Source organism: Oncorhynchus tshawytscha, linkage group LG16, assembly GCF_018296145.1.
Source record: "Oncorhynchus tshawytscha isolate Ot180627B linkage group LG16, Otsh_v2.0, whole genome shotgun sequence".
Classification (NCBI taxonomy): Eukaryota; Metazoa; Chordata; class Actinopteri; order Salmoniformes; family Salmonidae; genus Oncorhynchus; species Oncorhynchus tshawytscha.
This window is the reverse complement of record NC_056444.1, coordinates 8,400,607-8,423,006: the sequence shown is the minus strand read 5'-3', so window position 1 is coordinate 8,423,006 and position 22,400 is coordinate 8,400,607. Positions and strand designations below refer to the sequence as shown.

At 45.7% G+C, this 22,400-nt stretch overlaps 1 protein-coding gene across 3 annotated transcripts in view; it reads left to right on the top strand.

Annotated features, from left to right (window-relative positions):
• Nucleotides 1-22,400, top strand: part of LOC112215283 (TGF-beta receptor type-1) — an 88,660-nt gene that overhangs the window by 49,316 nt on the left and 16,944 nt on the right. For 2 of the 3 annotated variants that reach the window (XR_006079023.1, XM_042298729.1), the window contains exons 3-7: nt 6,824-7,060; nt 9,246-9,476; nt 10,124-10,291; nt 17,116-17,272; nt 22,070-22,194. Coding sequence is in view for 2 of the 3 variants with exons in the window: in XM_042298729.1 (XP_042154663.1) it covers nt 6,824-7,060; nt 9,246-9,476; nt 10,124-10,291; nt 17,116-17,272; nt 22,070-22,194 (918 nt within the window). In the remaining variant the exon portion in view is untranslated. The remainder of the gene's footprint in view (nt 1-6,823; nt 7,061-9,245; nt 9,477-10,123; nt 10,292-17,115; nt 17,273-22,069; nt 22,195-22,400) is intronic. The other variant, XM_042298730.1, reaches the window with a different exon arrangement.

Genomic DNA, 22,400 nt, shown 5'->3' with positions numbered 1-22,400 from the left:
TTCCCACTTCCTGGTTGGATTTTTTCTCAGGTTTTTGCCTGCCATATGAGTTCTGTTATACTCATTCAAAGAGTTTTTTTTAGAAACTTCAGAGTGTTTTCTATCCAAATCTACTAATTATATGCATATTCTAGCTTTTGGGCCTGAGTAGCAGGCAGTTTACTCTGGGCACCTTATTATCCAAGCTACTCAATACTGCCCCCCCAGTCCCAAAGAAGTTAATGAGTTCAAATATATTATTATTATTATTATTATTATTATTATTATTATTATTATTATTATTACAGTCTTCATTGAAGGAGTGGACACATTATTTACAGAGCATACAACCTAGGCGACACTTTGTTTATTTCATTCCATTTACGAGTCGCCCATTTATTCATTGTCTTCTGTTTGGCGAGCTCCTGTCAATCTTGAGTAAGGACAAATCAAATCAAATGTATTTATATAGCCCCTCTTACATCAGCTGATATCTCAAAGTGCTGTACAGAAACCCAGCCTAAAACCCCAACAGCAAGCAATGCAGGTGTAGAAGCACGGTGGCTAGGAAAAACTCCCTAGAAAGGCCAAAACCTAGGAAGAAACCTAGAGAGGAACCAGGCTATGAGGGGTGGCCAGTCCTCTTCTGGCTATGTCAGGTGGAGATTATAACAGAACATGGCCAAGATGTTCAAATGTTCATAAATGACCAGTATGGTCAAATAATAATAATCACAGTAGTTGTCGATGGTGCAGCGAGTCAGCACCTCAGGAGTAAATGTCAGTTGGCTTTTCATAGCCGATCATTCAGAGTATCTCTACCGCTCCTGCTGTCTCTAGAGAGTTGAATACAGCAGGTCTGGGACAGGTAGCACGTCCGGTGAACAGGTCAGGGTTCCATAGCCGCAGGCAGAACAGTTGAAACTGGAGCAGCAGCACAGCCAGGTGGACTGGGGACAGCAAGGAGTCATCATGCCAGATAGTCCTGAGGCATGGTCCTCGGGCTCACGTCCTCAGAGAGAGAGAAAGAGAGAATTAGAGAGCGCATACTTAAATTCACACAGGACACCGGATAAGACAGGAGAAGTACTCCAGATAAAACAGACTAACCCTAGCCCTCCGACACATAAAATACTGCAGCATAAATACTGGAGGCTGAGACAGGAGGGGTCAGGAAACACTGTGGCCCCATCTGATGATACCCCCGGACAGGGCCAAACAGGCAGGATATAACCCCACCCGCTTTGCCAAAGCACAGCCCCCACACCACTAGAGGGATATCTTCAACCACCAATTTACCATTCTGAGACGAGGCCGAGTATAGCCCACAAAGATCTCCGCCATGGCACAACCCAGGGGGTGGGGGCGCCAACTCAGACAAGAAGATCACGTCAGTGACTCAACCCACTCAAGTGATGCACCCCTCCTAGGGACGGCATTGAAGAGCACTAGTAAGCCAGTGACTCAGCCCATGTAATAGGGTTAGAGGCAGAGAATCCCAGTGGAGAGAGGGGAACCGGTCAGGCAGAGACAGCAAGGGCGGTTCGTTACTCCAGAGCCTTTCCATTCACCTTCACACTCCTGGGCCAGACTACACTCAATCATATGACCTACTGAAGAGTCTTCAGTAAAGACTTAAAGGTTGAGACCGAGTCTGCGTCTCTCACATGGGTAGGCACACCATTCCATAAAAATGGAGCTCTATAGGAGAAAGCCCTGCCTCCAGCTGTTTGCTTAGAAATTCTAGGGCCAATTAGGAGGCCTGCGTCTTGTGAATGTAGCGTACGTGTAGGTATGTACGGCAGGACAAAATCGGAAAGATGGGTAGGAGTAAGCCCATGTAATGCTTTGTAGGTTAGCAGTAAAACCTTGAAATCAGCCCTTGCCTTAACAGGAAACCTGTGTAGGGAGGCTAGCACTGGAGTAATATGATCATTTTTTTGGGTTCTAGTCAGGATTCTAGCAGCCCGTATTTAGCACTAACTGAAGTTTATTTAGTGCTTTATCCGGGTAGCCGAAAAGTATGGCATTGCCGTAGTCTAACCTAGAAGTATCAAAAGCATGGATTAATTTTTCTGCATAATTTTTGGACAGAAAGTTTCTGATTTTTGCAGTGTTACTTAGATGGAAAAGAGCTGTCCTTGAAACAGTCTTGATAAGTTCGTCAAAAGAGAGATCAGGGTCCAGAGTTACGCAGAGGTCCTTCACATTTTTTATTTGAGACGACTGTACAACCGTCAAGACTAATTGTCATATTCAACAGAAGATCTCTTTGTTTCTTGGGACCTAGAACAAGCATCTCTGTTTTGTCCGAGTTTAAAAGTGGAAAGTTTGCAACAATCCACTTCCTTATGTCTGAAACACAGGCTTCTAGCGAGGGCAATTTTGGGGCTTTTATATGTTTCATATTGAAATGTACAGCTGTGTGTCATCCGCATAGCAGTGAAAGTTAACATTGTTTTCGAATGACATCCCCAAGAGGTCAAATATATAGTGAAAACAATAGTGGTCCTAAAACGGAACCTTGAGGAACACCGAAATTTACAGTTGATTTGTCAGAGAACAAACCATTCAAAGAGACAAACTGATATCTTTCCGAAAGATAAGATCTAAACCAGGCCAGAACTTGTCCGTGTAGACCAATTTGGGTTTCCAATCTCTCCAAAAGAATGTGGTGATCCATGGTATCAAAAGCAGCACTAAGGTCTAGGAGGACGAGGACAGATGCAGAGCCTCGGTCTGATGCCATTAAATGGTCATTTACCACCTTCACAAGTGCAGTCTCAGTGCTATGATGGGGTCTAAAACCAGACTGAAGCATTTTGTATACATTGTTTGTCTTCAGGAAGGCAGTGAGTTGCTGCGTAACAGATTTTTCAACAAAAAAAATTGAGAGAAAGATTCGAGTGCGGCAGATTTCGTTTTTTTTTTTCTGGGTCACACTTTGGCTTTTTCAAGAGAGGCTTTATTACTGCCGCTGTTATTGAGTTTGGTACACATCCGGTGGATAGAGAGCCGTTTATTATGTTCAACATAGGAGGGCCAAACACAGGAAGCAGCTCTTTCAGTAGTTTAGTTGGAATAGGGTCCAGTATGCAGCTTGACGGTTTAGAGGCCATGATTATTTTCATCATTGTGTCAAGAGATATAGTACTAAAACACTTGAGTGTCTCTCTTGATCCTAGGTCCTGGCAGAGTTGTGCAGACTCAGGACAACTGAGCATTGGAGGAGTACGCAGATTTAAAGAGTAGTCCGTAATTTGCTTTCTAATGATCATGAACTTTTCCTCAAAGAAGTTCATGAATTTATTACTGCTGAAGTGAAAGCCATCCTCTCTTGGGGAATGCTGCTTTTTAGTTAGCTTGCGACAGTATCAAAAATAAATTTAGGATTGTTCTTATTTTCCTCAATTAAGTTGGAAAAATGGGATGATGGAGCAGCAGTGAGGGCTCTTTGATACTGCACGGTCCTGTCTTTCCAAGCTAGTCGGAAGACTTCCAGTTTGGTTTGGCATCATTTCCGTTCCAATTTTCTGGAAGCTTGCTTCAGAGCTCGGGTATTTTCTGTATACCAGGGAGCTAGTTTCTTATGACAAATGTTTTTAGGGGTGCAACTGCATCTAGGGTATTGCGCAAGGTTAAATTGAGTTCCTCAGTTAGGTGGTTAACTGATTTTTGTCCTCTGATGTCCTTGGGTAGGCAGAGGGAGTCTCGAAGTGTAAGGCTTCGAAGAGTGATGTGTGTGGCGTCAGGCGCAGAGGATTTGGAAACACCATTTATTCCGGAACAATCACAGCGAACAAAAGAGGGTAACGGCAAACACAGGCGTCAAACACTCCAAAATGTACAACACCGGTACATACGCTGTACAGCGGAAATAAATGACAGGACACTCCTGAACCAAAAACAGCAAACAAGTCCGCACAAACACAGGCGGGCTAACTGAACTTAAATAACCCCAACCAAAACCCCAAACAAGGAACAGGTGAAACCAATTAGACCAAACAAAACGAAAAGGGGGAAAAAGGGATCGGTAGCAGCTATTAGACCGGTGATGACGACCGCCGAGCGCCACCCGAACGGGAAGGGGAGCCACCTTCGGTGATGGTCGTGACAGGAAGGGCATCTGAGACTTTTTAGCACGACTTTTGATTCTCCTTGGTTACGGTCTGAGCAGATTATTTGTTGCGATTGCAAACGTAATAAAATGGTGGTCCGATAGTCCAGGATTATGAGGAAAAACATTAAGATCCACAACATTTATTCCATGGGACAAAACTAGGTCCAAGCACCTGTTTTACGCATAGAAATAGTCCAAAGCTACCTGAACTGCGTGTAAATGTAGACCTATAAATGTTATGATTGTCTTAACTCGCCATCACTGTGGAGCTTCTCAAAGTTTTTTTTTTCACTTCTGTTTTTTTTTTTACATGTTTTATTCAAATTTATGCAAATGATTCAATTGTTGCTTTATTTTATTTTGAAACTATATAAAATGCTTGATTGCATTTCAAATCATGAATGACTCCTATGCTGTGATGACATGAACAAAATAAATGATTGATTGATTCAGTAGCCCATATAAGAATTGAAGTATAGGCCTAAGTTGACGTTTCAAGACTAAATAGGATGCGCTTTTAGGCCTCCAGCTCAATGGTGGTTATACAAGGCTGCTATTCTAAGCCTTCTTATGATAATGACATGACTGATTTATTATAATGTTGATCATAATAACAATAAGAAAGAGTTCAAGGAAGTAGGAGAGCTATTATAAATACATATTTTTCTGATGATTTGGAATAGTGTAAACAACACTAAATCAATTCTGAATAACACCAGACAAGCTGGTCTAATGAGGAAAAGCCTTTATTACAGCATAGCAAAGATTAGACATTTTTGTGAAATTGTTTATCCGACATGTTGTGGTTGCCTGAGGCTTCGTACTCACGGAATCATTAGACTATTTAACAAACACTCAAACAGGACACAGAAGCAGGATCTGTCTTCTTTCTGTAGATATTTATGGATGATTTATTCTAGCTAAAGTTTGCACAATGGTCAATGTTTTTTTTCTTCTTTTTCCCCCCCGCCAACTGTCAGAAAGCGTCTCGGGGAAGCTCATCTGCGTGCTCGTCGTCCTCTCGTCTTGACCTGACTGCAGTTCAGCGTCGTAACCGACTTCTTCAGTGGGCAAATACTCACCTTCGATGGCCAGTGTGCTCTTTACGGATGAATCCCGGTTTCAACTGTACCGGGCAGATGGCAGACCTGTGAAATCCATAGATTAGGGCCTAATGAAAGTATTTTAATTGACAGAGGTTCCTTTACATATAAACTGGTGTTCATTAAAATCTTAGGAATATTCAATAAAAATGACTGATACTATTCGAATCGTGAAATTATTTCAAACCTTCATCCCTACTGAGAATGCACTATATAGGTGGAGGAGGCCCAGAACCCTGTTTAAAGGATCAACCTAGGTTAGCCGATTTTACCCGTTTTTAGTGGAGGTGTTTTGAATGAACATATTCCAGCTACACGAAGCATTTAGTTCTGGCATTGCTGTCTGTATAGGGACATGTAAATGTTGTCGACAACAGATGGCTTTTGCCCACACAGTGTAGTGGCCCTGTTTTCACTAAACTCCCCAAAATTCTCTGCCGTTGCACCAACGTAAGCCCACCTCTGACTTTTTATTCTATTTTTTTTTTAAAAAGTGTTTGCCGAAAGCCTTGTACTAGAGAGCACGCTGTTCCTGGGACATTTAATACAAGGCGATGGTTCTCAAACGGCTCCTTAAGTACCACCAGACATTTCACAATGTTGTTGTAGCTCTGAACTAGCTCACCCGATTGACCTAGTCAAAGACTTGATGATTAGTTGACCAGTTGAATCAGGTGTGCTAGCTGTGGAATAGATGAAATACCCGGAATGGCTGAGGGCCCCGAGTAGAGGTTTGAGAACCACTGCACTAAGACACTGTGTGCTAGCTCTCAAACACATGGAATGTCTGGGGGTCCCCCCTGAGGAGAGGTTTGAGAACCACTAGACTAGTGAGCTCGCTGTTCTACTACTTTTAATACACTTCTTCAGCGCACCCCAAACTTTATTTATTTTTAGCTTCCCCAAGCGATGTTTACAAAGATGGCCACCCCTAGTGAGTCATGTTTGTTTTCTAACTGTTAGTGATCATGTACAGGCTATTGAGTGGCCAACACAGTAGGAGCCTTTATCAGTCTTGTGATCAAAACCAGATTTTCCAGCAGCTTGAGGTTTTGAGAAGCTTCTCTTCCATTACTATTGATGTCGCTAGCCTTCGTGTCACCATGGGTCATCCATTAGGCATGTACTGTACCGTAACGACTTATGAATGCCTATTAACCGGTGGCTTAGTGAAGACACTCGTGACATAGACAAGCGTGTGAGCCATCCAATTCATAACTTTCATTTATATTGGATGCCTTTCGACGACAAGGACCGAAGAGCCAAGACCAGGTACTGGTCAGACATTTTTGGGGAACACTTGTGTATTCTGGGTATTGTAGGTTACCTGTCCTTTTGTACCCATAACTTAATGGGTGTACAATTGGTCTCACTCCACGCTATCTCAACCAACTCACCCACTCTTATTCCGGAACCATCTCCGGAGTCATCTGATAATTACATATTCAGATGGAACAATTTGAATCAATTATGTTGATAGTTGCCAAATAGATGAACTCCTGTGAATAGTTCATGTCTATTGTGGCGTGTCTGGCCAGAGTGGATTTTTAAAAATAGTTTTTGTGTCTTAACTCTTTTAAAAATCCTTTAATACTCTCCCTTCCCTTTCCCCCTCCCACAGTGCCGACGGTGAAGCCGGTTCCTCTGGGGCCTGTGGTTCTGGCGGCAGTGATCGCGGGGCCCGTGTGCGTGCTGTGCTTCGTGCTGGTGCTGGTCTTCTACGTTTGCCACAGCCGTGTGGGTGTGCATCAACGCGTGCCCAACGAGGAGGATCCCTCCATGGATCACCCCTTCCTCACCGTGGGTTCCACTCTCAAAGACCTCATCTACGACATGACCACCTCTGGCTCCGGCTCTGGTGGGTTAAGGAGCCGTGGGGTTTTGGGCGGGGATGTGTGTAGAGTGTTTGACTGTGCCTCACGGTGTGTGTCGTGTTAGTAACACAGCCTCGCGGTGTGTGTCGTGTTATGTAACACAGCCTCGCGGTGTGTGTCGTGTTAGTAACACAGCCTCGCGGTGTGTGTCGTGTTTGTAACACAGCCTCGCGGTGTGTGTCGTGTTAGTAACACAGCCTCGCGGTGTGTGTCGTGTTAGTAACACAGCCTCGCGGTGTGTGTCGTGTTAGTAACACAGCCTCGCGGTGTGTGTCGTGTTAGTAACACAGCCTCGCGGTGTGTGTCGTGTTATGTAACACAGCCTCGCGGTGTGTGTCGTGTTATGTAACACAGCCTCGCGGTGTGTGTCGTGTTAGTAACACAGCCTCGCGGTGTGTGTCGTGTTTGTAACACAGCCTCGCGGTGTGTGTGTTATCTGCTAAGGTGTGGCTTCTTGTGTTGGGCCTCTTCTTTGTTTGCCCTTTGTGTGTGCAATTGTATCAGAGTACTATTGTTCAGTGGGTGTGTGAGCACTTACCAGCATGCGTCTCTGTGTGAGTGTGTGAATAACTCTGCCAGTTTGTGTAGCTTCAGAACAGCTCTTAGGGAGGCACCCTGCTGTGACATGGTGGGGCAGACTGAGTCAGTGACTCTCTCTCTCCCTACCTCTGTGAGTGTGTAGTGAAAGCAGCAGTTATCTTATCAGTCCATCTCTGGCTCAGGTGGGCTCAGCCTTAACCATGGCGTAATGGGTGCAGAGCTGTGCAGGGCTCTAATGACGTGGTGATGTTGGAGCTGTGTGGGGCTCTAATGACAGGGTGGTGTTGGAGCTGTGTGGGGCTCTAATGACGGGGTGGTGGTGTTGGAGCTGTGTGGGGCTCTAATGACGGGGTCGGGGTGGTGGTGTTGGAGCTGTGTGGGGTTCTAATGACAGGGTGGTGTTGGAGCTGTGTGGGTCTCTAATGACGGGGTGGTGTTGGAGCGGTGTGGGGCTCTAATGACTGGGTGGTGTTGGAGCAGTGTGGGGCTCTAATGACAGGGTGGTGTTGGAGCTGTGTGGGGCTCTAATGACAGGGTGGTGTTGGAGCTGTGTGGGGCTCTAATGACGGGGTGGTGTTGGAGCGGTGTGGGGCTCTAATGACGGGGTGGTGTTGGAGCGGTGTGGGGCTCTAATGACAGGTAGCGCTGACAGAGCTGCTGGAAACTGCTGTCACCCCCAGACGCCAGCCCTGCTAGCCAGGAAACGTGATGTGAGAACTGGCAAGCGGACAGGACACAGTGTCATCTCGTTCCGACCAGAAATGAACAGCTGGCCATCAGGACCGGCATAGAAATCCACACATCTAGGATACCTGGATTTAATTCAGAATCATGTTCCTGGGATATTTTACTGGGGAAAATTGGGAATCAATATTTATGTAGGATTTTCTGATATAGGGCAAAGTGGATTTAAAAAAAAAAAAAATCCCCGTGTGGTATCAAGACCGTCACATCTGTGTGGTACCAAGACCGTCACATCTGCGTGGTACCAAGACCGTCACATCTGGCGGTACCAAGACTGTCACATCTGGCGGTACCAAGACCGTCACATCTGCGCGGTACCAAGACCGTCACATCTGCGCGGTACCAAGACCGTCACATCTGCGCGGTACCAAGACCGTCACATCTGGTGGTACCAAGACCGTCACATCTGGCGGTACCAAGACCGTCACATCTGGCGGTACCAAGACCTGGCTAAGTCCACAGTGAAGTTTGATTTGATGTACACACTGACCCTATCTAAGTTTCCTTGTTTCAGGCTTTTAAAATGGGATTTCTTTGTGACAATAGGATCATAAAGGACGACCCAGCTCAATGTTTTGCTCTTTAATCGAGGCAAGTAGCTCAATCCACGGTCTGCCCGGATTTTGTACAGATTAAGGTGGAGAAGGGAGAGTGAGTGGGTTTAAGGTTTAAATGTCTTTTATATTGTCTCAAAAGCCATAGCAGAGCCAGTTCATTTGATAACTTTTTAAACTGACGTTTGGTCCAGGTAATTTTCATGTCTTTCTTTGAATTGAGTCTTTGCTAGTGTTAAGCAACTGTTACTATGTACTGTACATTGCAGTGAGAGACCAGGTCCTTTTGAAGTGTTTTTCTAAAATGCCTTCCTCCTCTTCTTCCTCCCAGGTCTGCCCCTACTGGTACAGAGGACCATAGCCCGGACCATCATCCTCCAGGAGAGCATCGGGAAGGGCCGCTTCGGCGAGGTGTGGCGGGGCAAGTGGCGAGGCGAGGAGGTGGCGGTCAAGATTTTCTCCTCCCGTGAGGAACGTTCGTGGTTCCGTGAGGCCGAGATCTACCAGACGGTCATGCTGCGTCACGAAAACATCCTGGGCTTTATCGCCGCCGACAACAAAGGTACAAACAATCACAGCTCACCTCCAAAGCGTCAAATCACTTTTGTAAGGGTGTGTTTACTGACTAGGGCCTCTTTTCCTTAAGGTCTGTAGTACCCTTCTATCAGGGATCTAGGTAGGGGTTCTGGTCTGTAGTACCCTTCTGTCAGTGATCTAGGTAGGGGTTCTGGTCTGTAGTACCCTTCTATCAGTGATCTAGGTAAGGGTTCTGGTCTGTAGTACCCTTCTATCAGTGATCTAGGTAGGGGTTCTGGTCTGTAGTACCCTTCTATCAGTGATCTAGGTAGGGGTTCTGGTCTGTAGTACCCTTCTATCAGTGATCTAGGTAAGGGTTCTGGTCTGCCGCGGCAGTAAGGTGGACTGGACTGGTGTGGGCTTGTAAGAATATTTGGATGATCTCCGTGCACAAACCCTGCTCGAGGTGTGTGTTTGGGTGTGTTTGCTTTTTATGGAGCTGGGTCAATGGTTGTCCAGCTACTCTGAGCTCTCTCTGGCTATCTGTAGTTAACATCACATTGCTCTGAGGACAACCGACTCTCTGTGTTCATTAACCTCTCCTCACCTTCTGTTTTTCTCTCCATCATTCCAATTACTCCATTTTTTTTTTGTTTTGTCTTTGTACATGTCTCACCCTTTGCTCTTTGTCAGATAACGGGACATGGACCCAGCTGTGGCTGGTGTCAGACTACCACGAGCACGGCTCTCTGTTTGACTATCTGAACCGCTACACAGTCACCGTGGAGGGCATGATCAAACTGTCACTGTCCACCGCCAGCGGTCTGGCCCACCTCCACATGGAGATCGTTGGCACGCAAGGTGAGTTACAGTATGGTTTACATACTTATCTCATATGTATATACTGTACTCGATATCATCTACTGTATCTTGCCTATGCTGCTCTGTACCATCACTCATTCATATATCCTTATGTACATATTCTTTATCCCCTTACACTGTGTATAAGACAGTAGTTTTTTTTTGGAATTGTTAGTTAGATTACTTGCTCGTTATTACTGCATTGTCGGAACTAGAAGCACAAGCATTTCGCTACACTCGCATTAACATCTGCTAACCATGTGTATGTGACAAATAAAATTTGATTTGATTTGAGCCACGTTGACCAATCAGTCAGAGGGGACAGCAACTCCCACCAATCAGCGACTGAGAACTTTTTTTTGGTTGAGAGATGGAGTATTCCTTTTGGTTTCATGTATACTATTTATGTTATAAAATCCTATGTTATAAACTGTGTTATAAACTGATACTATTTCTGGTTGTCTTAACTCACCACCACTGTGGCCGCTGGTGTAGCCTATTACCGGCGACTTCAGGAGCCGTCAGAATCTGTGATGACCAGCAGCAGGAGAAGGGTCGGGAAGAGTTTTTTTCTTCTGGTTGGGCTAAATTGATCTCTGGCTCCCTCTATAGTAATTTGTGTGTGTGAATTTTTAAATCGCAGTGCTTAAAGCATCAGACAAGCTCAGTAGCCTACGTAGATTTGATTTTTATTAACACATAGGGTGTGACCTATATATGGAAAAATACACATTGTAAAATGTTCACAAATCGATTGGTCGAAAGAACAGATGACTCTGTCGACTAAGATTTTTTTTTTTGTCTCGGGGACAGCCCTAGTCACATGATGTATACAGGCAAAACGAGACACAACCTTATATAAATAGTAACTTGACAGTATGACTCGTTCAACTAGGCCACGTGTCTTGTCCTCCACAGAACAGGAGGGAAGATTCTACAGGAGTCGAGACTGTCATGGAATCTACTTTCCTCATTGTACTGTTCTGTACATTGGGTTTTGCCCTCTTGCTCAGGATACACGCTATAGGCCATGTCCACTAGGCAGGGGTGCAGTATTTGGGGAATAAAGAAAACTGTTTATTTAGCTAGTGGAGCCGCCGAGCAGAACATTTTCTCAGTAAAGCAGAGTGTTCCGGAGAGACTGTATGTGAAATCCCAATCCCCCCCTGCAGAATCTGTAAATAGTTAAATCATCCCTGTCAGGCCTCTGTATTCCTCTGATTCTCTTCTAACTGTACACTATTACCCCCTATCTGCCTAGTTATTACCCCCTATCTGCCTAGTTATTACCCCCTATCTGCCTAGTTATTACCCCCTATCTGCCTAGTTATTACCCCTATATACCTAGTTATTACCCCCTATCTGCCTAGTTATTATCCCCTATCTGCCTAGTTATTACCCCCTATCTGCCTAGTTATTACCCCTACTTGCCTAGTTATTACCCCCTATCTACCTAGTTATTACCCCCTATCTGCCTAGTTATTACCCCCTATCTGCCTAGTTATTACCCCCTATCTACCTAGTTATTACCTCCTATCTGCCTAGTTATTACCCCTATATACCTAGTTATTACCCCTATCTGCCTAGTTATTATCCCCTATCTGCCTAGTTATTACCCCTATCTGCCTAGTTATTACCCCTATCTGCCTAGTTATTACCCCTATCTGCCTAGTTATTACCCCTATCTGCCTAGTTATTACCCCCTATCTGCCTAGTTATTACCCCTATCTGCCTAGTTATTACCCCCTATCTGCCTAGTTATTACCCCCTATCTGCCTAGTTATTACCCCCTATCTGCCTAGTTATTACCCCTATCTGCCTAGTTATTACCCCCTATCTGCCTAGTTATTACCCCTATCTGCCTAGTTATTACCCCCTATCTGCCTAGTTATTACCCCCTATCTGCCTAGTTATTACCCCCTACTTGCCTAGTTATTACCCCTACTTGCCTAGTTATTACCCCCTACTTGCCTAGTTATTACCCCTACTTGCCTAGTTCTTACTCCCTACTTGCCTAGTTATTACCCCCTACTTGCCTAGTTATTACCCCCTATCGGCCTAGTTATTACCCCCTATCGGCCTAGTTATTACCCCCTATCTGCCTAGTTATTACCCCCTACCTGCCTAGTTATAATCTCATAACCTTCCCCTGTATGTATTTACCCCTCTTGGGTCCCACAGACTTCAGCCCTTTTCAAATGGGATTAGTTTTACTGGGGGAGTTTGAGTAATGTAATTACGTGAGCACGAAACGTCTGTACTTTTACTCTTGTCCGAATCTGCCATGGCAGTAATTTTTTACATTTCCAGCCAGAATAACCTACTGTTTTTTTTTTTTTTGTAAACTCCAAGGTCAATTGATACTACTAGCCCAGTGTGTATCGATATCTCTGTGTTTTGAGAGAAATGTCTTAGTATGCCAGATGTTGCTCGTGTTTTGAGCAAGAAAACAATAACTGTTTGATAAATTTAACAAAGTGCTGCGCATAAGCAATACGGCGCATTCTGAAAGTATTCAGACCCCTTGACTTTTTCCACATTGTTACATTACAGACTTATTATAAAATGGATGAAATCGTTATTTAATCTACACACAATACCCTATAATGACATAGCAAAAACTGAAATATCACATTTACATAAGTATTCAGACCCTCTACTCAGTACTTTGTTGAAGCATCCTTGACAGCGATTGCAGCCTCGAGTCTTTTTGGGTATGACGCTACAAGCTTGGCACACCTGTATTTGGGGAGTTTCTCCCAAGCTCTGTCAGGTTGGATGGGGAGCGTCGCTGCACAGATATTTTCACGTCTCCAGAGATGTTTGGTCCGTTCATCTTCCTCTCGATCCTGAACTAGTCTCCAGTCCCTGCCGCTGAAAAACATACCCACAGCATGATGCTGCCACCACCATGATGCTGCCACCACCATGCTTCACCGTAGGGATGGTGCCAGGTTTCCTCCAGATGTGATGCTTGGCATACAGGCCAAAGTGTTCAATCTTGGTTTCATCAGACCAGAGCAAACTCTAAACAGGCATTCGTGTGCCTTTTCCTGAGGAGTGACTTCCGGCTGGCCAAAAGAACTCTGGAGCTCTGTAAGAGTGACCATCAGGTTCTTGGTCACCGCCCTGACCAAGGCCCTTCTCCCCCGATTGCTCAGGTTGGCCTGGGCGGCCAGCTCTAGGAAGAGTCTTGGTGGTTTCAAATTTCTTCCATTTAAGAGTGATGGAGGCCACTGTGTTCTTGGACCTGCAGAATTATTTTGGTACCCTTCCCCAGATCTGTGCCTCGACACAATCCTGTCTCGGAGCTCTACGGACAATTCCTTCGACCTGATGGCTTGATTTTCGTTCTGACATGCACTGTCAACTGTGGAACCTTTATATAGACAGGTGTGTGCCTTTCCAAATCATGTCCAATCAATTGAATTTACCACAGGTGGACTCCAATCAAGTTGTAGAAACATCTCAAGGATGTTCAATGGAAACAGGATGCACATGAGCTCAATTGAGTCTCATAGCAAAGGGTCTGAATACTTATGTAAATGAGGTATTTCAGTTTCTTATTTTTAATACATTTGCAAAATGTCTGAACCTGTTTTTCACATGTTAGATAAGGAGGAAGGGGTCTGAATACTTTCTGAATACACTGTGTATGAATATATTATTCAATTATTAAATATAATGTACCGATATTACATTTTTGTTTTTTGCGGCTTTTAAGCATTCTAGTACAGTTAAATTGTTTGAAACACGCACACACACACACACTGACCAAAAAAGTTATTTTGTTGGCATTTTACGTATGTCCTCATTACCAGTAAAACGTCATCAAAACCTTTCTTTCACTTATTTGCGGTTTTCGTTGTTCAGTCGTTTCATTCTCAACCAGGATTTCATCATACATGTCAAGCAGTGAAGATTCAGCTCTGTCGGTCCGTGGCCTCTCTTCCTCGGTGCCCACTGTCACTGTGTCCGTTTCCATCTTGTCCAGATGTGTATGTAACATTTCACGTAAACCCTGTTTCTTGTCTGCATCGAAGTAGCGGTCCTGGTACCTAGCATCGATCATGGTGGCGACACAGTAGAGGCTCTGAGAGAATGCCACCGAATCACTTGTTCACAGCCTCTAGTAGAGTACTCTTCCAAGTTAACCCGACGGTCTGTGTTGACATTTTGTTGAGCAGGTGTTTCAATGCCATGACAGGGTATCACATCTACTGCAGACACCGTTGTGTTTATTTCGCGAGTCAGTTGTTCGAATGGAGCTAGGAGTGTGTTCATGTTTCCAAGTTTCAAACATGTTCTCAAAATGCCATTGAAATGGCAGCAGTGGAAAACCAGCACATTCTTGAGCAACGCAATATGGCTTTCCTCAGTGCGAGATCCTCGTCGACCCACTGTGCTGTCAGACTCCGCATGCTCATGGGGCTGACATCGCTGGTCCAAATTCTCAGTCGTGAAGCTAATAGCAGTGACGCCCATAGCAAGTAGCTTTGTTTATATGTTTTGTACGTATGAATTGAATATTGCCAAATGCATCAGTAAAAAAGTTTTGCGCCTAATTTTTTAAAATACTATTAATAAATCAAAAAGCAGCATACAACTGACCCTAAAGGTTTGGGGAATGATAAGTTAACGTTCTCATCCATCAGCCTTAAAACGCATCTCGGGTGCACGTGCAGCGGATCAATCAAATATTCTAATAATTGTAATCGCACTTCCTCAATTCAAATACTATGGCGACACTATACCAAAGATGGTTTGGTATGGTTTAGAAACTTGGGAACCAATCCTATCCGGATTAACGGACATTTTTTTTAATTTTACCTTTATTTAACTAGGCAAGTCAGTTAAGAACACATTCTTATTTTCAATGACGGCCTACTGGGGAACAGTGGGTTAACTGCCTGTTCAGGGGCAGAACAACAGATGTGTACCTTGTCAGCTCAGGGATTTGAACTTGCAACCTTCCAGTTACTAGTTCAACGCTCTAACCACTAGGCTACCCTGCCACCCCGTTCTCTAGTGATACTAGTCCAGAGAGAATAGGGTTTATGATATGTAGAGGGTTTACCGGCGGGTTTATAAAATATGTGAACTCTTTCCATAACATAGACTGACCAGGTGAATCCAGGTGAAAGCTATGATCCCTTATTGATGTCACCTGTTAAATCCACTTCAATCAGTTTAGAGGAGAGGGAGGAGACAGGATGAAGAAGGATTTTTAAGCTTTCAGACGATTTAAACATGGATTGTGTTTGTGCCATTGAGGGGGGAATGGACAAGATGAAAGATTTAAGTGCCTTTGAACAGGATATGGTAGTAGGTGCCGTTTTGTGTCAAGAACTGTAACGCTTCCTGTTTCCTGTTTCCCGTGTCTGCCCAATAGAAAGGATCAAAGCGGTGGAATATAAATAGGAACATTTACCAGTTTCATTTGAAGACCAGGATGTTGACAGCTGTTGACATGCATATTGCAAAATAGTTGGGAATAGATTGATGTACCGATTCCCATGGTACAGGGAGTATGAGTTGATGTATAAAACGATGCAAGATTCCAGGGGTCGTGATTTGTTTTTTTTTTAGCAAAAATGATTGTACAGAATTCTTGCCACCAACAAAATGTTGAATATTTGGGGCATATAATCATCGCAGCTCTGCAGATTTTGTTGTGAGGATACAGAATCAATAGACCATTTATTTTGGTATTGCCCTCAGGTAGCCCGTTTCTGGTCTCAGGTTCAGGAATGGCTGAAAATGGATAGCAATGATCTAAAATTGACCCTAGAAATAGTACTGTTAGGAGATCTGGAGATCTCAATTACTAATACTCTTAGTAAAAGTATTTATCTTCAACTCGTGATCTGTGGATTCTATTCGATTTAGATTGAAATTGTATGTTAAACATCAGCATAGCAGAAAGATATGGCGTGGGGGAGGGTTCTCGACTGGTTGAGTGGCAGCTCTTGGGGAACTGTGGGGGGGGGGCGCTCGCATCTTAGAGGGCTGGCGGCTGGGAGTTTGGCTTGGTGGCTGATGGGTCGCTGTTTCAAGTCCCTGTTTTTTTTCATTTTCCTTCTCTACCTTGTGGGAGATCTGTCGACGTGCCCTTGAGCAGGGTGTGGTGGTTGCGTCTGTGGGTCGGGCTCTGGATGGGAATCTGTTAGATGCTTGAATGGGACGTAGATGTTGAGAGACTTCACTGCACGTAGATTGTATGTTTTATATATTCAATAAAATGGTCCACTGCAGAAAGGGGGAGAGATTCAACTCAATATTAGGAAGGCGTTCCTAATGTTTAGCATATGACATCTATAGGACCATATTATGGACTAGATTTTCTTTTCATATGAAGAAGGACGCAGCGTAATTTAAAGCTAAAAATGGTATTTTAGCTGTCCAGTTCTTTCACATCAGTGTATACGGAAGGAGTAAGAAGAGACTGCTGAGATGCTCCTCCCTGCCCCCCCTCCTCCCCGCCCCCCCCCTCCCCGCCCCCCCCCCCTCCTCCCCGCCCCCCCCCTCCCCCCCCCCTCCCCGCCCCCCTCCCCCCCCCCCCCTCCTCCCCCCGCCCCCCTCCTCCCCGCCCCCCTCCTCCCCGCCCCCCCTCCTCCCCGCCCCCCCCTCCTCCCCGCCCCCTCCTCCCCGCCCCCTCCCTCTCCAACATGTCAAATACAATCATGTTCTTTTGAATCGGTGAGCTCTCGTCTAATGCTTTTCCTCTTCTCTCCTCTTTTCTTCTCTCCCTCTCTCCCTCTCTCTCTCTCTCTCCCTCTCTCTCTCTCTCTCTCTTCCTCAACGCCATATGTCATAAATTTCAGGGAAGCCGGCCATCGCCCACAGGGATCTGAAATCTAAGAACATCCTGGTGAAGAAGAACGGGACTTGCTGCATTGCCGACCTGGGCTTGGCCGTGCGCCACGACTCCGCCACCGACACCATCGACATCGCCCCCAACCACAGAGTAGGGACCAAAAGGTAACTGGATCCCCCATTCGGGCTCTGTTATGACTGTTATTTGGGATGGCAATTTGATAAAGAGTGAGCCGCCATGCCAGCTCTTTGATGTGGTTAGTGGCAACTTCAAACTACTCCACCTCAACCATTGAGCAGGAATCAGAAGGTAACAGGTGGGGATCACACCTGTCATTTGCTGTAACGATGTGATGGGAGATGCCATTCTGGCTCCCACAGCTCATTATAATGGCTGGAGGTGCCTTGAAACTGGTTGTCCATTCTGGCTCTAGAGTGCTGCCGAGCCCTCAACCACAGAGTGGGGAAACTCAAAGATGTCATTCCGCCTCGTTTGAGCCGTCATTTGTAGTGACGGAGCCGCCATCTTGGCTCTCACTGCCGCCACTCGCCATCATAGGCAAAAGGTGAAGGTGCAGTGAAACCCCGTCATCTTCTCCGGCTCTCCAGAGAGGTGTAGCAGGTAGGTGAGGAGGGGAGGAGGAACACGCGGTGTGAGTCATGCCATGGAAACACGGCGCTCATACCAACATACCGTCTCTCCCACCCTGCAGCAGAATCGATGACATTTCCCCCTTTTCCACAAGACAAGCCTGTGTGGTTGGAAAACACAGAGGGGATGATGGCCACACACACACACAGCCATTCCTACCAGCTCAGGCCAGGCAGTTACTAGCAACGTGCGTCGACTCTTCTATAATTCAACTCCAATAGAAAGAGGAGAAAATTGTCTTGACAACCATATCGCTGATTTTGCTTTCTTCTTGAATAACACTGTCTTGATTCAGTCTTCTGCGGGTGTGTATCAAGCCTATCAAGCATCCCACCAATCCACGATGTAGATTCTAGTCCGGCTGCCGTTGTTGACTGGACGGCTGCCACACGGAGCAGCTGTGTTACAACACTCTGCTGACTACGGAGCACAATGTGTTGTGTAACACAGCTCTGCTGGTATAGAACTGAGGCCCAGCTCATTAATATCGCATGGTATTATTCATAGTTCACATCCGTTGTTGTTGCACTTTGTTGGTATCGTGGTCGGCTCCAGGACACGACACCGTGTAAAATAACACGCTCAAATGGTATAGCAGATTGAATTCTGCCTCCCTTGTCTAAGTGCCCTTGACAAGCATCTGGGAACCTGCTAGCCATTAGCCTAGAGGTGGAACCCTGTGTGACTTGTTTTCTCAGCCTTTATGTCCCCTCTGCCCTTCCTTACCTCTCTTGTACTCCTCCTCCCCTTCTCACTTGCTCCCCTTCCCTTCCCAACCCTCTCTCTTGCCCTCCTCCCCCTCTCTCTTCTCCCTCCCTCCCTCCCCCTCCCTCCCTCCCTCCCTCCCTCCCTCCCTCCCCCTCCCTCCCTCCCTCCCTCCCTCCCTCCCTCCCTCCCCCTCCCTCCCTCCCTCCCTCCCTCCCTCCCTCCCTCCCTCCCTCCCTATTCTCTTCTCCCCCTCTCATCCTCCCCTCCTCTCTCCTCCCTCTCTTGCTCTCCTCCCTCTCTTGCTCTCCTCCTCTCTCTTGCTCTCCTCCAATCCCTCTCTCTTGCTCTCCCTCTCTTGCACTCTCCCCCCTTTCTCTCTCTTGCACTCCCCCTCCCCTACTTCTCTTGCTCTCCCTCAATTCAATTCAAAGGGCTTAATTGGCATGGGAAACATGTTTACATTGAATAGACGGTAAACAAAAGTGAAATAAACAGGGTAAACATCATTAAACATTACACAAATGTTTTAAAATACTATCGAACTTTCAAATGTTATATTATTGGTAATGTACAGTGTTGTAACAGGTAGTTGAAGTATGAAAGGGAAAATAAACTGATAAATATGGGTTGTATTGACATTGTTTGTTCTCCGCTGTATGTCCTTTCTCATGGCAATGGGCCACACATCTTGCTGCTGTGACGGCCCACTGCGATATTTACCCTAACAGATATGGGAGTTTTTCAATCTTTTGATTTCTTTTCAAATTCTGTGTTGGTCTATGGGAAATGTGTGTCTCTAATGTGGTTGTACATTTGGCAGGAGAGAGAGAGAGAGAGAGACACACACACAGAGAGACACACACACAGAGAGACACACACACAGAGAGACACACACACAGAGAGACACACACACAGAGAGACACACACACAGAGACACACACACAGAGAGACACACACACACAGAGAGACACACACACACAGAGAGACACACACACAGAGAGACACACACACAGAGAGACACACACACAGAGAGACACACACACAGAGAGACACACACACAGAGAGACACACACAGAGAGACACACACAGAGAGACAATAGCAAGGCTATGCTCACTTGAGTGTACATTTTGGTCTTCTCCCTGGGCCAGGCAGGTGGTTGTGTGTTTTGGTCCAGACTGACTGTATGTCTGTCTACCTGGCTGACCCACTGGAATCTGTGGGGCTTAATTAAGCGGAAGTCTCACGGACTTTACCCCTCTCTGGAACTGTGGAGGGAGATTAGGCCCAGCGCAGCTAACACCTTTCCTTCCTATGGCTCCAACTTTCCAGAGGAGAGAGGAGCCCCCTTCCCAAAACATTACCCCCCTCTCATCTCCCGCTAGGAATCTGGGATTTCCTCCTTTACGGAACAAAATGGCCACTAACAGGATTAGAGATGTTGCCCCTGAAGACTGGTTTAAGGTCAGTCTAATGATGCAGGTTGGGATCTGGAGGGGAAACTGATCCTAAATCTGTGCCTAAAGGCCGGGAAAGGTCCAAGCGGCGATGGATTAGCTGGCTTCATCTCGAACTGTTAAGGGGGATAGTGTTTCATATCTCTCTGAGATACTGTGTTGGGAAATCGCGCCAGGCTGAGGATGCAATCAGTTTTATTGTAGTTTAAAAACTGAGGAACGGTTGCAAATATTGATCAACTTCTTTAACTACTTTGCGCGTTCTGAATTATAGGACACATCACTGCACTCTATACTCCTCTGTAAACTGGTCATCTCTGTATACATGTCGCTAGACCCACTGGTTGATGCTTATTTATAAAACCCTCTTAGGCCTCACTCCCCCCTATCTGAGATATCTACTGCGGCCCTCATCCTCCACATACAACACCCGTTCTGCCAGTCACATTCTGTTAAAGGTCCCCAAAGCGCACACATCCCTGGGTCGCTCCTCTTTTCAGTTCGCTGCAGCTGGCGACTGGAACGAGCTGCAACAAAACATTCAAACTGGACAGTTTTATCTCCATCTCTTCTTTCAAAGACTCAATTATGGACACTCTTACTGACCAGTTGTAGCTGATTTGCTTGTTGTCTCTACCTTCTTGCCCTTTGTGCTGTTGTCTGTGCCCAATAATGTTTGAACCATGTTTTCTGATGCTGCCGTGTTGTGCCGCCGCAATGCTGTGCTGCCGCCTTAATGCTGTGCTGCCGCCTTAATGCTGTGCTGCCGCCTCAATGCTGTGCTGCCGCCTCAATGCTGTGCTGCCGCCTCAATGCTGTGCTGCCGCCTCAATGCTGTGCTGCCGCCTCAATGCTGTGCTGCCGCCTCAATGCTGTGCTGCCGCCTCAATGCTGTGCTGTCATGTGTTGCTGCCTTGCTATGTTGTCGTCTTAGGTCTCTCTTTATGTAGTGTTGTCTCTCGTCGGGATGTGTGTGTTCTCCTATATTTGTATGAATTTATTTTGATTTTAAATCCCAGCCCCCGCCCCCGCAGGAGGCCTTTTGGAAGGACCGTCATTTTAAATAATAATTTGTTCTTAACTGACTTGCCCTAGTTAAATTAAGGTTAAATAAAACATGAATTCAAAAGGAATCAGCGAGTGTATCACCACCAGATCTAATAAGGAAGGCGTTTCGTGATGTTTATCGTCGATATGCAACACCTGCTCACGGAATTCAGACATTTTTTTCCCTCAGTGTGGAAGGTTGTGGATTGGGCTTGTGAAATGAACCCTTGTGAATTGTTCGTTGATGGTTTTTACCCTTGTGGGAAACAGGGGCTTCATTTTTCAAAGGTGCATGTGCCAGTTTTCCGGCAAAGGTGGGTATTTATAAATGTTGAACTTGACGGGAAAGTGTGCGTATGTCCACGGCAATCTCAAACCGTACGTGCGCACAACCTCTGGGAGGTGGATCAATTGTAGGCTTATTGATCGTTCTGGTGAAATAGGTGTTTGATGCATGGGAATTATAACAATGGTATTAAAAAACGTCGGCCATGTGTATATGTTGCGTGCGACAATTTGGATAAATCCCAATATAAATAATATCAATACCAATAAATCCTAGAATCTCCACATCCGGCAGAATTTAGTATCAAATGCGTTGTTGATAAATGAGGCCCCAGAAGTCCTCACAAGGATAGTAAAACAAGGGGATATTTTACCGGTCCCCAGACTCCCCACGAGGATAAAGGCTATTTTAGGTTTACGTTTAGCTGTACGATTAGGGGTTAGGGGTACGGTTAGGGGTTACAATTAGGGGTTAGGGGTACGGTTAGGGGTTAGGGGTTACAATTAGTGGTTAGGGGTTACGGTTAGGGGTACGGTTAGGGGTTACAGTTAGGGGTTAGGGGTACGGTTAGGGGTTAGGGGTACGGTTAGGGGTTACAATCAGGGGTTAGGGGTACGGTTAGGGGTTAGGGGTTACAATCAGGGGTTAGGGGTACGGTTAGGGGTTGGGGGTACGGTTAGGGGTTAGGTTAAGGGTTCAGGGCAAATACGATATTGAATTGGAATCAATTGTTTGGTCCCCACAAGGATAGTAAAACGTGTGTGTGTCTGTCTACTATAGTATCTAACCAACATTACGGTCTCTCTCCCTCCAGGTATATGGCACCAGAGGTGCTAGACGACTCGATAAACATGAAGCATTTTGAGTCGTTTAAGAGGGCAGATATCTACGCCATGGGCTTGGTGTTCTGGGAGATAGCCAGTCGATGCTCTCTGGCAGGTATGTGTGTTGGTCCCCCCCTATAGTCACTCAGTTATCCAGTAAGTGTTCTGACAGGTATGTGTGTTGGTGCCCCCCTCCTCCTATAGTCACTCAGTTATCCAGTAGATGTTCTGACAGGTATGTGTGTTGGTCCCCCCCTATAGTCACTCAGTTATCCAGTAGGTGTTCTGACAGGTATGTGTGTTGGTCCCCCCCTATAGTCA